General features: G+C 35.6%; 1 protein-coding gene across 9 annotated transcripts in view; it reads left to right on the top strand.

Annotated features, from left to right (window-relative positions):
* Nucleotides 1-16,912, top strand: part of CFAP20DC (CFAP20 domain containing) — a 62,942-nt gene that overhangs the window by 27,259 nt on the left and 18,771 nt on the right. For 8 of the 9 annotated variants that reach the window (XR_010368641.1, XM_064432889.1, XM_064432890.1 and 5 more), the window contains 5 exons: nt 741-915; nt 1,418-1,564; nt 6,693-7,042; nt 8,816-9,229; nt 14,496-14,702. Coding sequence is in view for 8 of the 9 variants with exons in the window: in XM_064432889.1 (XP_064288959.1) it covers nt 741-915; nt 1,418-1,564; nt 6,693-7,042; nt 8,816-9,229; nt 14,496-14,702 (1,293 nt within the window). In the remaining variant the exon portion in view is untranslated. Of the gene's footprint in view, nt 1-723; nt 916-1,417; nt 1,565-6,692; nt 7,043-8,815; nt 9,230-14,495; nt 14,703-16,912 lie in introns of those variants that run through there. The other variant, XM_064432892.1, reaches the window with a different exon arrangement.

Below are 16,912 nucleotides of genomic sequence, written 5' to 3'. Positions count from 1 at the left end.
ACTTCTGAAGATATCAAAATTTAAATTAAACAGGCTGATTCAGCATCAGATATAAAGATGCCTCTTTCTACTGAAATTACTCATATTCTTACTTTTCTGATTTTTTTTTTCTAGACTGCTGAAATTTCTGTGTGTGTGAGTGTGTAAATATTTTGCCTTATGATGAGAGCTATAATGCAGAGCAGAAGTTACATTTCAGGATACTCTGATAGTCAGCCTTACAGTAGCTCATGTGATGCTGTCAATTACAATGCCAGGGAAAACACCTGATCCCAGTCTGCCAGCAATAAATGTGCAGGTTTTTGGAATCTGATCAGGACTACAGTTTTCAGTTTAACACTGAGAATAAGGGATCCAGCCAACTCTTGTGTAGGAAGTCACTTGAAAGTCAGGATGTAAAATTATATTCCTTTCTTCAAAGAAAAGACTCCTGAGGTCTAGAATAACTACAAGTTTTAGTCTTTTTATTCTGATAGTGAATTCTAATTTTTCCCTTTTCTTTGCATTGTTACATTCACTAAGTGAAAAAAAAAACTTCTGCTTGCTACCTGACTGTAAAGATTGAAGATACCACACTGAATAGAGCCTACCATGAGGTTTTGTGAAAAGATAGTGTTTTAAAAAAAGATCTGGAAATATATATATTTTTTTAAAGTGTCATTCATAATCTGTGTTTTACCTTTGAGTATTTTGAAAGCTGTTATATTTTTGTCTTTCATCAAGAAATAATGTCTTTCAAGGTAAAAAAGACCTTGGGTAGCAAAGCATCATGCCAACTTCAAAATTCAGGAATGCCAACTGAAACCATACCAGAAAATGAGAGATTGGAGCTGCCACTCTGGCCACGCAATGATACTTTAGATCAAGGAGGCAAAAGAAGCACTCTCCAAACAACTGCAAATGAATATCAAAATGGTAAGAGTAAAGAATATGTAGACTTTTCAAACTGCCAGATTTTTGCATGATTGTGCCTTTGAATCTAGGACTTAATTATTTGTTTTTCTAATCCTTTATCTACTTAATTAATTACTGAAGACATAGTCATTAAGTCATGATTTATTCTCCTGTATGAGGGTGAATAAATGCTCATTCTCTCTGCAGCTCTTTGTATTGTGAGTGATTGAGCCAGGGATCATCACCTGCTGGCACTACCCACAATTTATACACATGCTCCTCTTTCCTCATGCTGTGAAAATAACTGAGCTGCTGCAGTGGTTCTTGATTGTTTTGCAGACTTTTGCAAGCCTGTTTTGTATAATTACTATGGTTTGCCCTTCTTCCTTACCTAGTGTTAAATTTTTCCTTCCTTGTGGCTGCCCTGTTCCTGCTGCCCTGAAAGATTCCCATGCTGTTTAGATGACCCATATGTACACAATATGAGTCTTCACAGGCATTTCATTTCTGCATTGCATTTCAGACCCTGAAATTCAGACTCAGAAAACATCTGTAAGTGGAGAAGCAGATTTTCAGCTCACCTCGCAACAAGTACCATCACCAGACAAGGACAGTCATATAAGATTATCTCTAAAAAATGCAGCCAAACCCACATGGGAGATAACCAGTGGTATGGTGCTCATTTTATGTTATTTTTCATTTCAGTTCTATGTGGTCTGAAGGACTGCTGTAAATTTCAAAGGACCCAAAAGCAGTTCATATAAAAAATAAACATCTGTGTTGTGGGGGATTATGGAAATCAAGCACCCTGCAACAGAATTGCTTTAGAGCATTGATAAAGATTTGCAGGATTAAGCAGAGTACCAGAGCAGTGAATGAATATCAAAAGAAAAATTCCATGCTCTCATGATTAAAGGAAAAGAACTAAAATAATTTATTCTTTAAATCCATAATAAATTTAACACTGAAGACTCCAAATATGAAATGTACAAGAAATTTTATGTGTCCTAGATAAGAGTTTAGAATATTAACTATACTACCTATGTAATATTGGGAGGGGAGAGGGGAAAAGGAGGGAGAAAGGGTTGTTTTGTTTATAGAGTTCAGTGGTGATTTATTTCTTTTGTTATTCACAGAAAGACACCTCAGCTTACGTGTTGAGTTTTTTCCCTTTCTCACCTCTCTGCCAAAAAATGTGGATTTTTTTTGTCATACATTGTCAATCAACTTCCTTTGCATGAGTCTGGGAATTGCATTTTTGGGGCAAAATTATCCCTTGTCTCTATGAAAAACTAGTGTTACTTTTTAATAGAAGTAATAGCTACCAATTTGAAAAGTGGTGGGACTACTCAAAAGTGCTCAAAATTGACCAATGAGATTTTCCTTCATATTGTGAGTGATTTCCTTTGTGTTTATTCTTTGGGGATATTTAGAAGTGATTATATACTCTGGAAGTTTCAGTAATTCATAATTGCTATTATGGGTTCCATAATTTGACTGAAAGAGATCCAAGATGTTCAGGCAAATAGAGAATTCTTCTGGAGAATTTTTTAATTCCTTCCTATTTATCTGAATTTTAAGAACTCTGGGGCAGGAACCACTGTCTTAACTTGTTTTTCATCTAGAACACCAGGACCTTTATCTAGTGCCAGAATTATTTTTTAAAAAATAATCCACACTTATTACTTTATGAAAATATGGTGATATGAAAAGGCAGCTTTAGGGCAGTAGGCTGACCTGTCTTAATGCCCTCTCATAAATTCAGAGACAGAGAACTGAGGAAGAAGGATATGTGTAAACTCTGTTCTTTTGCTGTATGAATTTCAAAGAATGAAAACTCTTTCTTTATAATTTTAGTTGTGTGTACAGGCAGATAAATGCATTATGTGAGTTCATAAGGTACAGTTCTACAAATTTTTTCCCTGTATTTTCATTGCTTGTCACAGTTGTCATTCTCAGTCTGCAAATTTCTGTTTCTTTTCAGTATATGAAGTTATCTCATTTTATGTAGATGACTTAATGATTTCTTTATCCATTAGTACTGGATTTATTTTTTCTGAAGAACTTCCTATAAGCCACTTCTCCATCAGCAAAGTCCCCTTCTAGGCTTTGTTCTGGATCTCTTCCAAAGTGGGATAAACTTGACCTGAGAGAAGAAATAAAATGAATAAACACTGTTTATGCCAATCTTATTTACTCAATGCTGAAGCCTTCATTATAATGTTAGGCTGTGATTAGAAGCTTTAGCATAAGTCTGACTATGTAGAAGAGCTAATTAGATGTTAAGGTGATCATTCTTGCAGTTATGTTGTTTGCTGCAATGTTGTGATTACGTAGTAGTTTGCATATTTTACTCAGAATGTACTCCAAATTATTCATTACACTTGACATGGAAATTATGAGTTTAAAAGAAATTCTAGTATAGTTTTTGTTGGAGAGGTAATGGGATTTTGTTTAGTCCAAAACTCACTGTATCTTTCACTTGTGGACTGTTGGAAGACTGCTACACTGACTACAGGTTACAGAAGTCACTGAGTTCTGTAACCAGCATAAAATGTCATCTTCAAATCATACAGACTTTTTTCTTTTCCCCCTGGGTATTTCATTAGGAGTAAGTACTGTGCTATGCAGATGAATGTTTGGGTTTGACTTATTCCTAACTCAAGTATATTTCTTCAACAACTGGAAATGAATGTAGTTCTTTACAGGGTGGCTTAGACTAAAAAGACAGAATATTCAGGCTAATATTATATATATAGTAATCATTTTAATGTAGTTCTTTATATTTCTGAACCCCTTTTGGTCTGGGCAAGACATTATAATGGTGACTAAAGTGTAAGAAATTTTTGGATGTCTGAGGCAGAGCCAAGATTAGAAATCAGGAGTTTGAGGCTCTAATTGCCTCATGTTCTCTAAATACTTGATAAAAACAGTTGATCTAGGATTTCTTTTCCATGTTTAGATACTTCATTCAAAATTGACTTAAAATCACAAAAAACAAGTGATTCATCACATTGTTTGCTTCAGAATTCATTACACAATTTTATCTGTAATGTCCTCTACAAATTAAACAGCAACAACTGCATTGGAAGTTCTAGAATGAGAATAGAACAGGTGAGATTGCATTGTGGGAAGTGGGTTGTTGCTAAGTCAGTAGGCAAAAAAATTAAGCTACTCCTCTCTACTCTTTCCCAATTCTATGTGCATAAGAATTAGTGAATTCTCCTGAAGTGGGTTGTACACTAAGTGTATAACCATACCCTAGAGGGCTCTTCACAGTGGTCTGAGCTATTAGTGCATGTTTGGAAACCACAAAGGCAGCATGAGACATGTCACATTTAATTTTATCATGGGGAAAAGACCTTCTGAATACTGAAGGAGTATATGTTATGTATTTTGGTGTCAGTCTTGACACTGACAGGGAAACCTAATAAAATGTGTCTAGATTAAACTGGAAGGGTGGGAGCCAGACTGGAAAGAAGACTTCAAATTGCTGAGATAAGAAAAAATACAAAAAGTTTCTTAGCTAGGTAACTTTTGAATATTTTTTGTTTGTTTTGAAAAATGCAGCAAGTAAATATTGTAATATTTTTGCCTTAGGAAAAAGGGTAAACATCATTTTAGACTTAGCAACAAAATAGCTAGGAAAAAGATTCTTCACATCCTGAAGAGCTGTCTAGTTGAAGTTTGGGGATAAGTAATATTTTTGTGTCATTTTTGTATAGCACTTTCTGGAGCTGTGAACAAGGCATCTCCAGCTTCTAAGACTTTCAAAACAATCTCAGTCTTGATGGGCCAGATTCCTACAAGATAAATAATTGAATAATTGAAAATAGTGATTTAGTGGGACAGAGTTTTCAATCATGTTAGGTCACAGAATCAGTTTGGGAAAAAACAGTTCCTGAGTCTTTGTCCTCGAACATCCAAATACTGTGTTCAGCCTCACTTGAAAAGCTCATGAAAACATTCCTCTTCTCATTTCATTTTTATAGGGGAAATGGTAGCTTAATAAAGGTATCTTATATAGCTATAAAGTATACCAAAAGCATAAAATCTGTGAATGTTCATGACTGTGTTTTCTCTTATGCTTTCAGTTGTTTTATTTGTGTATCACCCTTCACATCTAATTCCAACTGCCTTTGAAAAATATGTTATCAGAGGAATGTGACACAATCTTGAATGACTGGAGAATTCTGCCCCAATACCCTTCTTTCAAGAACCTGTAGTTAGGGATACAGAACTAAAAGTCATTTGGTTTACTCATTGAAGGGTGTTTCCTAAAAGTTTTGAGTAGTCTCACTCATTTCTTGATGCTCTTGGAAAAACTAGTCCAAAATATTTATAAAATAAATGAAATCACTTGAACGTTCAGCTTTCAAGGTTTATAATAATTAAAAGCAGAATCTACTGCATTGTTTTAAACCAGAACGATTTTCCAATAGAGTAAGAGTTTACTTAAAAGCCTTGGGTGTTCTTACTAAAGATGGTCTTCATGAAGAGATTGAAAAATGGTCTTTTCTGGAACAAGAAGATGCAAGCCATGGTCATACAAGGTACATCAAGTCCCAACTTTCCACTGGTTCCTGGATATTAACTGGGGCTTGGTCACCTTACTGTCAGTCTTCAGTAAACTGGAAAAATCACAGCAACCCAGTAAAAAGACAGCTGCTTCTCCTGGCATCTCATTCTTCTTTCTTTTGCCTTCATTTGTGGTGATGCAGACTTCCTCCCACCCTCTCACTCTTCCCAAGCTGCTGAATGTGCCTGAAGTGGTAATTCTAACAAAACTAAAAGTAAAATATCACAGTAAAGCACAAAACACCCCACTAAACTTACTGTCTTCTGTGGTGGCAAGCATTTTATTATTGCAATGCTACTTTATTATTACATTTTTAGTATTTTTTCATTGGGTTTATTAATATGGTTGATGGTAACTTTGTTTTATGGAGCTGGAAAGTTTCAATATCTAGTGAATAATCCACACCACACTACCTTTAATGAAGATAAGGGAGTATTGCATACTTGAGCAATTCTCCTTTTCTTAGATGCTATTTGAGATTGGTTGTAATCAATCAAATTGACATTTTTTTCTATACCATCATTCCAAACAGTAAAATATAAGTTAACAATAAGAACATAAAAATGGTCTTTTCATGCGTATCTGGTGAACTCAATCTTTAAATCCATTTCTGTAGTTTATTGTTTGTTTTAAAATTGTCAGATTAGTTGTCCTATATTCAGGAAAACCTGGTGAAACAGATATCTTTATACATTTTTCATGTCACACTTTTTTATCAGAACAGTAGTTTGAAATTGAGATTCAAACCATAAGTTCTGGATGTAAAAGTGTGGACTTTCAGTAGTAAAGAAGGAGTAGATTGTAGTATTATGAACTTTCCACCAATGCGTGATTATTTTTAAATGTCAGATGCCAAAAATGCCTATAGAAAAAGATAAATGGCCATAATAAATAAAATCATGCTTTCCTAAAATAAAATTCAGTTGTGGGTTTCAAATCTTGGTGGCTAAACAGTTTCAGGTTTGAAAATGGCAGGTTTGCATGTCCTTTACCAAAGCCTATATACTTTTGAGCTCTGTTTAGAATTTTTTTTTATTACCTTGCTGCACTTTGAAAGCAACCTGATATTTTTCATTGCATCCTCATCACTCTTATTCTTTGATAGGCAAAATATTTCTGTACTAGAAAAACTTACTTTGCTGTTCAATTTTCAGAGAAAATGAGAATGATCAGAGTAGCTCACAATTTATGCATTTGGCATTGGAATTGTGTGTTTCAGATGAATGGATGTTTCCAGAGAGGTTGACTGAGAATAATCAGTTGGATAGGAAGGAGCATTTTGAGTCTACTGGAAGTTCAGCCTGCTCTAATTTACCCTCAGCCCAGAATGCCTCTGTTGAACATCCCAAGAGGGAAACAGCTGATCATCAAAGGAGTAAGAAAGAGGTTTTCACATTTTCATCAAAACCTCGATCAGCTCCTTATGGAAAGTCTCCCAATATATCACCAGAAAGTTACATTTTCCCATTGGAACTGGAGCTCGACAGTAACAGAGAACATGAGCAAACCACAACTGAAGATAGCTTTGAAGGAACTGACAGCAGTGAGGAGGTTGACAGCACTGAGGAGGTAGGCAACTTTGTGCATGTAACTCTTGATAAAGCAGTCCTCATCCTCAAACTCCTAGGATGAGATTCTGTCTTCAGGCCAGACAGAGAGGATAAATCATCTTTTCCCCATATACCAACGGGTAAATTTGTCTCTGTCAGGTTGCTGTGTCTAACCAGATGCAGGACTCAGTGCAGGTGTACCCTGTGTAACAAGCTGACAAAAGAAACCTAACTCTGTCAGCCCCTATGCTAACAGAGACATGCCAGAACTGTGCATCATTACTAAAAAATAAAAAATAAAAAAGCCTGCATCATAGATGTGAGTGAGATCCAAGTCCTCCATGGTTGCTCAAGACTTCCGTAAATAAGACTTCATTGTGTTTTTTAAAACTGCAAATGGAGATTGGTTTTGCTCATTGACATTTTTGAAAGTGAATTACAAAATTCTAGCTTTTGAATGTTACTTGATTTTTGGTATTTCTGCCACATACTCTGTCTGAGCATCACCAACTTTAATTTTTTTGCAATGTGGAAATCTTCCAGCAATGAAATTAATGAAAGAAAACAAACCATTTTTTAGTATATCTGTCTAGTATAATTTGATACTATATAGAAATTTGCTGAATTGTCTATGTATGCAATAATTTCATTATGTCGTTACAATGACTGCTAAAGTTTCTAGTTTTATGAACATTCTAGTGTATTTCATTTCTAACTGTTTCTTAGCATTCTTAGCACTTCTGTTTCTTAGATTTTAAAATCTGTTTCTTAGGATTTGAATCTGTAGCTCACAGCAGAGAAATAAAATGTAACTGAGTTGCATAATAGCAAGATGGACTGAATTTAACTGTTTTACAAACTAACTGAGGGAATCAAACTATAAATTTCCAAAATGTGTACCATTAATAAAACTGAGGGATTATCTTCTTGAACGTACATTTCATGCTGGGTAATCCTGGACTCACTGAAGTCAGTAACAATCTTGGAGCACTTTCATGTGCAGCAGGATTGCACCTCAGCTGTGAGAGGCACTGCAGGTGATCCTGCCTGACATCCTCTGTGAGATCATATGGCAGAGGAGCAGCATCTTGGGATGAGGATGAGGCTGCTCTCATCCTTTCTTTCTTGGGAATAAGAACACTGAGGCAAACACTAGTTGCACTCCTGCATTATTTCTCTTTCTGTTCAGTCCTGCTGATTGCTGTTGAGATGGGGTATGAGTGAACATCATACACTTGATTCATGGGATATTTTGCAGAGACTTTGTTAGAAGCATGGATATAAGGTTAATAAACTAACCTCTAAAATTCTTAAATTGTATTCAAATGATAATGAATATGATATCCAGTACCATATGATTACCAGAGCAGAGCAAAGTGATCTCAGCAAGAGTTACTGCTTCTACATTTAAGTTGAAGAAGGAGTGTGAAAATATGGAATATTAATAATTCAATGGAAAGACACCATCATGGACACATTGCTTAGTTTTGGTTTACAGCTGTAATAAATTCTATTGAAATTATGAATGTCAGGTGAGGCACAGGTCTTGGATGCTACCAGCATTCAAAATCTGACCTGACATTTTGAAAAGTGTAATCAGCTTCAGATGTAAAAATAAGTTTATGGTACAGTCAGTGTATTTGCCAGGAAAAGCAGCTGTTTTTCAGAATCCTTGTAAATTTAGAAACAGGAGGCAGAGATTAAAGAGAGATTTTGAAGGAAGGTTATGTAAAACTGAACTGTGTAATGATGAGAGGGAACCAACCACTCTTGCTCTGTTTCCTAAATTTAGGATGACAACAGTGAACTCATCCAGAGTGCTGAGAACATTGAGAACAGCCAGAGTAGACAAGGAACATCTGATTCAGCAGTTTTTAAAGAGATCCCATTAAATAAGATGTCACAGGGAAATGAGTACTGGAAGAATAAGGAACACAGCAAATATAACTTTGAAGAGGTCGTCTTATCAAAACCACAGAGTTCCACCATGAGAAAAACAGAATCTATTGGCTTTCAGAGAAGTTTAAAGCCTATCTTGTCTCTTTCTCCAATTCAAAGTAAATCCAAATCCTTTAGAGTAATTAGAAATGTATCTGAAGAAGCTGAAAGATATGAAGGAGTTTTAGATCAATTCGAAAGATCTGTCAGTGAAACATCTCTCAAGAAAGTTTCAAATGGAAATTCATGTCTGACAGCACAGACTTGTGTAAGTGATTCTTACTTTGAAATTGAATTACTAGATTGTATAGAGAAGCTATGTTAGATATTCCCATTTGCATGAAGTGATTAATCGTATATCTTTCATTCTGATATATTCTGGCTTCATCATAACTGCATTTACTGTGCTCAGTCTGTTGAAAGTTGATTTTTGTAGGGGTTTGTGGAACACAAAATCATACTCCAAATATAACAGAAATCACAAAGGTTTGTAGATAAAAAGATGTGTCACTGAGCAACTCACATTTTGGAAATAAATTAGTTAGGAAATAGTTTGGGGCTGAAAGGTTACAGAGGAAAACTGGCAGATTTTAAATTGCTGTGTTAACGAATGACTACAGAAGGAGTGTTAATGTGGGTACTTCATGGTCTCTCTGTGTCAGCCCTGGGCAATGATAAATTATGTGACTGAGAGCCAGCAGCCAGGCAGCTTCTGTCCAGCAGTCAGCCCTAGATGGGAGGAGAGAATAACAGGGAAAGCACCCAGGGGTACCTCAGCAGCAGGGCCCTGAAGGCTTCCTTCCAGCAGTCCTTAGCTTAGCCATTTCTTCAGGAAAGGTGGTGTCTGTGGTGAATAACTGGTGGTGGAGTTTTTTTTTCCCAGAGATTTGTGTGTTTGCTTTTTGTATTTTTGTTTGGCCTTTGCCTTGTGACAGTGAATTTCAAACTTTAACTGCTATCTGTGGGTTTGTGGGGGAAAAAAATATGTATCTTCTTTTTTTTTTTTTAATACATTGTCTCATTCCTGGTGCTATCTTATTCTTCTATTTGTTATAAAAAAGCAATGTTTTTTTTTAAATTAATATTCTTACCTGTGCCGCTTTCTACTTCATTGCTGTGTATCATATTCCCTTGCAGGTGTCTCTTTTACAGGTCGAGGAGTTTTATGGTACTTAGTCCCATGATTGCTGTTTTGTGAATTTTTGTGGATAATTTTACCAAGGGATGTTGAATTGAACTACTGAATGATCGTTATTGTAAGCATGGGGTTTGTTTGCTACTATCTTGGATATATCTTGAATTTCTTATAATATCTTTGGTCCCCAGGTATTGCACACCTCTGGGGACCAAAGGAATAGACCCTTCTCTTTTGTGTCTACTCTCATGTCTTAGAATATTGCTTGTACCTCATTTACAAGAAGGAAATGGACATCTATAATTTTTGTGTCCTTGTGGTTTGTCTCATCTGCTGTAGGAAAGGGAGTGTGCTGTGATTCTGCTGGGGAATGTTGGTCTGTAGCATTTCTGTGACCTGCTGATACAGCAATTTTAGTTAGTTGATTTGCCAGCCTCTGTGAAGAGGGAAGCAGCAGTGATGACTTCCATGGGACAGGGCTGCTGCTGGGGATGGACAGCCCTGCAGGGAACTGTGGGTATGGAAATCCAGGCTGGGAGGAACAATCTGAATTGGACACCACATTAAACTACATAAGCAGTGTCTAGAAAAAACGTGCTCAGCTATGTGTCCTTGATGGGAAAATGCTCATCCTGCCCCGCCACAGATTCATTTTTGTGGAATGAGTCTCTTTCAGTACTGGTGCAGGGCTGGGGTTTATGTGTCTCTCAGTGCTGTGAGGTTGTCTCTCAGCTCTTCCTGTATCCTGCAAGTAGTTTATTGGATTGGTGAAGGCCCTGCACTTTTCTTGATAAAAACTTTTCCATGAAGGTGGTGGAGACTGGTTTCCTTTGGGAAAGAAGTAGATTAGGGGGAAGCAAGGGGGATGAAACACAGCAGTGCAAGTGAAAATCAGAAACAGTGCTGAGACTTCATCATCGTATCAGTGGCTGGTGATTTTCAAGACTATGAAAAGCAAAAGAATTAAAATAATTAAAAAGCAAAGAAAATCCTTTTAATAGCAGCATATGTTCTATATATTTATGATCTGGAAAAGACATTAGAATTGCCACTAGTGATGTAGAAAATGTGGAAGAAAGCAATGCATGGGTTCGTTTCTATTTGGAAAGAAGATCATGTTTCTGTAATTTTCAGTGATAGCAAAAGCCCCTGTTGATACCAATAATCTCATTCCCTTTTTCTTTGAGATGGTAATATGCAGTGAATGTGTATGATAAAATTTGTTTATATTTTTCATTGCCTTACCTCCTATTATAGATTTTAGCAATTTAATCCTTCTTTTTTTTCCTTTAGCTACTTACATCTTTGCAATTAAATGTATTCCTTGTTTCCTGATACTTTCAAGTTTTAGAAAATTGTTCCAATTACAGTCCAATTATGTTTATTACTTATCATAACTGTAACCTATTTGTCCATAATAAATGAAATTATACATGTATTACTTTCCCTAAAGATATTATCTGTGTTTAATGCAGTCATCAACTTTGTCCTGTAGAACACAGCTAAATGTAGACTCTCTGGGTGAATTGCAATAGTTGATTACTAATTTAGACAATAAGGTTATTACCATACTGCAGTTATAGCTGTAAATGTATTGCACATGTGATTTGTTGCTTCTAAGAACAAATCCTGTTATTAATGTGTAGAAACTCATTAGCTACAGATTTTGTTTTATTGCTACAAAACATAAGACTCAAGTATCTGGCAGATCTAGGTCTTAACACTTGATCAAGTCTTAAAATTTTATAGAAGCCCTTCCCTGGAGTTCTTTGACATTTCTTTTTGTGCTCATACAAGGGACTAGTCAAGGAAAAAAAGTGCTTAACCAAGTCTTCTGCAATTGATTTGCCTGCTGCTTAATATGCTTTAAGGACCTGGTTTCTTGCAATGTTTTATTCATGTTTTAATAGAGTTCTCTATTATTAAGTTCAAATATTTTTAATTAAGAAAGAAGTATAGCCCTCTGGGAAATATTGCAAGCATGTAGATAGCTGGTAATTAAAGTTTTCTACACGTATAACTACATTCAAACAATTCTGAATAAATCATTTGAACCTAGAAGAATGCAAATGTCATTATGTATGAAAAAAAATCCTTTAAACAACAGGTTTTATCAATCTAGCAAAAGTTTTAAGTGCTTAATAAAAATATTTTATTGTAAGGGAAGAAAATTCAAATAGACAAGATAAGCTTTTAATTACTAAATGAAATATTAATTTTAGACAAATTTACCAGTATTGCAAAATTACTTCTTACATCAAAAGATTCTCCTAAATTACAAAGTTAACTTAATTTCAAATTCAGTTTTCAAATTCTCTCTTTGAAAACCAACAAAGACAATATAAAATTTTTGAAGAGGCTTTTTGGTGGTAGTCATCGGAACTTGAGGAATAAACATTCCAAACTATTTCTCCTTCATTAGTTTATTTTAGGCTATGTTTAACAAGAAAATGGTCATAGCATCTCTTCTCTTTCCTGAGTGTGGTATTTTCAGAGTGAGACCATTAGAGGAAAAGAAAACAGAATGACAATTTGAAATAAGCTGGGGAGGGGAACAGCAGATGTTTAGAATTATGCTGTAATAATTCCACAAATCTATACATCTTTCTTTATAGATGTAAAGACAAGCAAGTTTAAGCTTTTTTTGTGCTTTTATTAAAAAGAGAATGAGGAAAATGTTCTTTCAATAGTTAAAGCTTTTATTCTGCAGAGCACCAGTTCATTCTGTCAGTTTAATGACGGCATACCAATTATATGAAGGAAGAAAGATAAGCCAAAGCTTCTCTTATAATAATCAAATAACAGCAGAAGGTTTATATATAGGAAATTTAACAGGAAATCAGCATGTTCAATAAGATCAATAAAAGTTACAGCAGCTGCAGATCTGGTAGAATATTGGTGCATTAGAGCAAAGCAGGCTGCCCAAGCACAACAATGCTTTGGGTGAGGTGAACAAATGACTAATAGTCACTGAGCTAGTAACAGGCATTCAGAAAGGGTCTAGACAAAACATCTCAGATTATTTTAGGATTAAAAAGGTAGTAGTCATCACAATATTCAGGAATTAAACTTGGACCTCATTAGGTTTGTAAAAATGGAATGGTAACTGTGCAAACCGCTTCTGTCATGCTTTGTGTCATTTTCTTGTACTTGTTATCTCATATACATAGGAAGAAAGCAAAGGAGTTAAAATTTCACCATGAATTCTGGTGTAAGATGACTTCTGTACCTCTTGAAGATACACTAAAACATTACACACCACATTTCATAGCAAGAAAAGTTGTCAATGTTCAGATCCCTTGTACTGCTGACTTGTATGTGTTCTTGAGGTCTTCAGTTACCCAGTGCCTTCTCACAGCAAAAGAGACTGAGATCCTCCCTTCTGCCATGAATATGATTCATTCCTGGTCTAAAAGCTCCATTCTCTTCACTAGAATCAATGCTCTGTCCCTCTTTGGGATACAGTTATATAAGGTCTCACAGCCCACTGGCCAGTACTCCAGGGATCTAAATCCATTCAAGTCCTGGTCACTGCCTGGATTCACTTTTCAAGCAGAAATGCTTTGTACTTACATTTAGAACCAAAACTAAGTGTCTCAAGTATTAGACTTGTTCCTTTGTGAAAGAGCAATCTATGGGGACCCTTTAAAAAGGGGAAAGCTTTTCTTAAAGGAGGTGTTCTTTAAACAAAGATAGTGCCAACAGCAGGTTGGGTGACTAAACTATCTCATCTTAAGGTTTTGAGCGAGGCTGAAGTATCAACTGCAAAATGGTTTGTATGTGTCTGCAGCTTTTGGCCTGTGGATCAAGTTAGGTATGACAATTAGGATTATATTAACAATTCCACCAGTGGATTTGAAGAAAAGTGAAAAGACATTGAAATTTACTTGAAAATTCATACACTAGCAAACTGCCAGAATAACCTTTGAAATTTAGTGTTGACATGGCTTTACAGAGAAATTTTGTGCTATGCTTGACCAATAACTAAATGTTACATTGATGGTGTTGATGATACTGTGATAACTGTGGAATTTGTTTTAATTCAAGATTTGCATTTAACAGCTGATGGATTTTTGAATTTCTTAAGACCTGTCTTTATCTTATATTTTTAATTGCAGTGGAACAGCAACTTCACCAAACACCCTGGATCAAAACTGCAATTCATTACAGTGCTTGTGGTGTTCTTCCTGCCTGTAATTGTTTATAAATATGCTTGATTTTCATAGATGAACAGAAATCTGTTAACTAATTTTTTTCCAGTAAACATTTTGTTTCTATTTCAGTATTGAAGCTTTTTGAAGATTCTCTGAGAGATTCTCCAAGGTCTCTCTGGGTTTCATTCATCTATTCTGTTTGGTGATCCTGTCTATATTGTTGACTTTTCCATTTTATTTCACAGGAGTATGACAGAAAAAAGTTCCAGTCAAATAGACTGAGTTCATCTGAACTACAGATGCTGGCCAGCATGAAGAGACAACAAAATGAAGAATTATGGGATGCTGGGATCTCCCCTGGGCTGAGCGCCGCACAGATCGATTGCTGCAATGCCAACCTAAGTATAAGCAGTGATGATGATACAGCAACCTGGAACTCTTGTTTCTCACCAGTAAGTCTAAACCCACAGTATTTTCTCAGGGGTCTTGAATACTAAATTTTCTTTGAGTAGAGTTGAAATTTCAGGTATCATTACCAAAGGCTCTTAGAACTTATCAAGTAAAACATTTAACCAAGACACACGCACTTCCAGCATGTTCTCTAGTACCACCATGGATAAAGAGCAAATCTATTATATATACTCCTTCCTAGAATCCTGAATAATCAGGTAGGCTGTACAGTTCACCACAATAGTGGCTGACAACCTGCAGGTGTGTGATATAGTCCTTAAAAATAGTTCCAAAATGAATGAAACCTAGATATACCAGTCAGCAGCTGCATTACAGTGTGAGTAATGGAAAATAATTGCTTCTTACAATGATAAAGTCTCATTACTGAAAAGCTAAATGTTTAAAGAACTGAAGCAGGAGAAAGCAGCAAAAAGCTACAGTAGTTCTGAGCTCTTAGTATGTGATCATTATGTGTTTTGCACCTTGGATCATTATTTGTCCTGGCACAAAGTGGTACAGAATCACACACAGCTGCACTATGTGACAGTACTGCTGTAAGAAGCAGAGTATTTGTTGCATTCTACCTAAAAGTATTGAATGCATGAAAGCACAGAATAGCATTTCAGGAACTATATAAAGGTACTAGCAGGAGCTGCTGTAAAACTAGATAACCTCATACTCCATATATATATCAGCAATATAGCTGTTATTTTATTACAGTTGAGGCAATAATAAACAATGAATGTGGCTTAAGTAAAGCACACAGCACAGCTCTGAGGCAAATCCAATGTTGGAGAACTAAACACAGTTGTGTTGCCCCAATATAAACTATTGCAGAGTAAATGCTCTAAAATGTTAGGTGCAAATTACCTTCAAGGTTCTACAGGGTCCAAATAGAGGCCTGTAGGAGCAACTTCCCACAGTGAATGATCAAAGTGCTGGAACTTTGGAGTACCCTGTTAAATGAAAGTTTCAAATGAGAAGAAATGTGTTAATAAGTGGGTAATTGTACAAATAAAAACTTGATTTATAGAGGAATATTTTGCAGGACATCAGAGAAACATTAGTTGGTATTAACTATTTGATATACATCTCCATTACATATTTTGTTAATTTCATATTTCCAATGTGTTTTCTCCATACTCATTAAACAGGCTCAAACATGGTACAAATCTGCAAGACCAGACAAATGGAACTCAATTAAATATAGAGAATAGCAGTCTCATTATTTTTTTAGTAGTTTAATTATAAGGAAATTGATAAGAATATTTAGACACGTCAGGTTTGGTTAATACAAATTACATTACTAAAACAAAACGAACTTTTAAAGTAAGATGTACTGCAGCAGTATTCAGTGAAGCACAATGTAATTGCAAAGACTATTCTTTGATCTTACTTCCTTGATCAACTTCTGTAGCTTCAATCTAAAATATTGTTTAGATATAATAAATTAGTAATATAAATTGCATTTGATATAGTTGTAATTTTTCATAACAGCCCTTTATGGCCATCTTTCTCTACATAATTCAAGCATAAAAAACAAGATTTTGTCTTTGAGAGAGTTCGTCACATTTCACTCAGCTGACTGAAGAGTTTGGTGTGCCTTACACATCCAGCCTTGTCAGGTTTCTCCTCTGCAATTTGCAAGGTAGACATTGAGGGTTTAAGATTAAATGGCAAGAACCTCATTTCCAAGGAGGGGTAACTTAGGAAAGAAACCAAGTATTTCTCAGATAAAGACTACCACTTAGTCCCTCACAAAAACAAAGAAATTCAGCTTTCGAGGTCTTCTGTACCTGTTTACCTCAGCCTTTATGGAGAGCAGCACTGTGCCAGTACAGTGTCAGTCAGTCCCCAGAATCTCCTGTTTCACTTCATATTTTCCTTGCTGAGATATCAGCCAGAGCACCAGCTATTCATGGATATCATGGAAGTTTTTTGAGCATGGACTTGTGTGTTCAACACTACTCAATGTAATTCTGTTCCAACATTTGGAAAAATGCAGAGTATCTACGTGAGGGTGACAATTCACTTTGTAGACCTTTGGTATCTAAGAAGGCTTTAACAACATTTCTTGATGGAGGTGATTATTTAATCACCCCACATTCTTTTAATGCAGAAGCTTTTAGAATGGTAGCTGGGGGAATTGTTGGTATGCTGATGTTACATGTCAGTATATTTTGATGTGCTTACAACATTTTAGAAGATTTGG

Source organism: Passer domesticus, chromosome 9, assembly GCF_036417665.1.
Source record: "Passer domesticus isolate bPasDom1 chromosome 9, bPasDom1.hap1, whole genome shotgun sequence".
Lineage (NCBI taxonomy): Eukaryota > Metazoa > Chordata > Aves > Passeriformes > Passeridae > Passer > Passer domesticus.
This window is presented reverse-complemented; position numbering and strand designations above follow the sequence as displayed.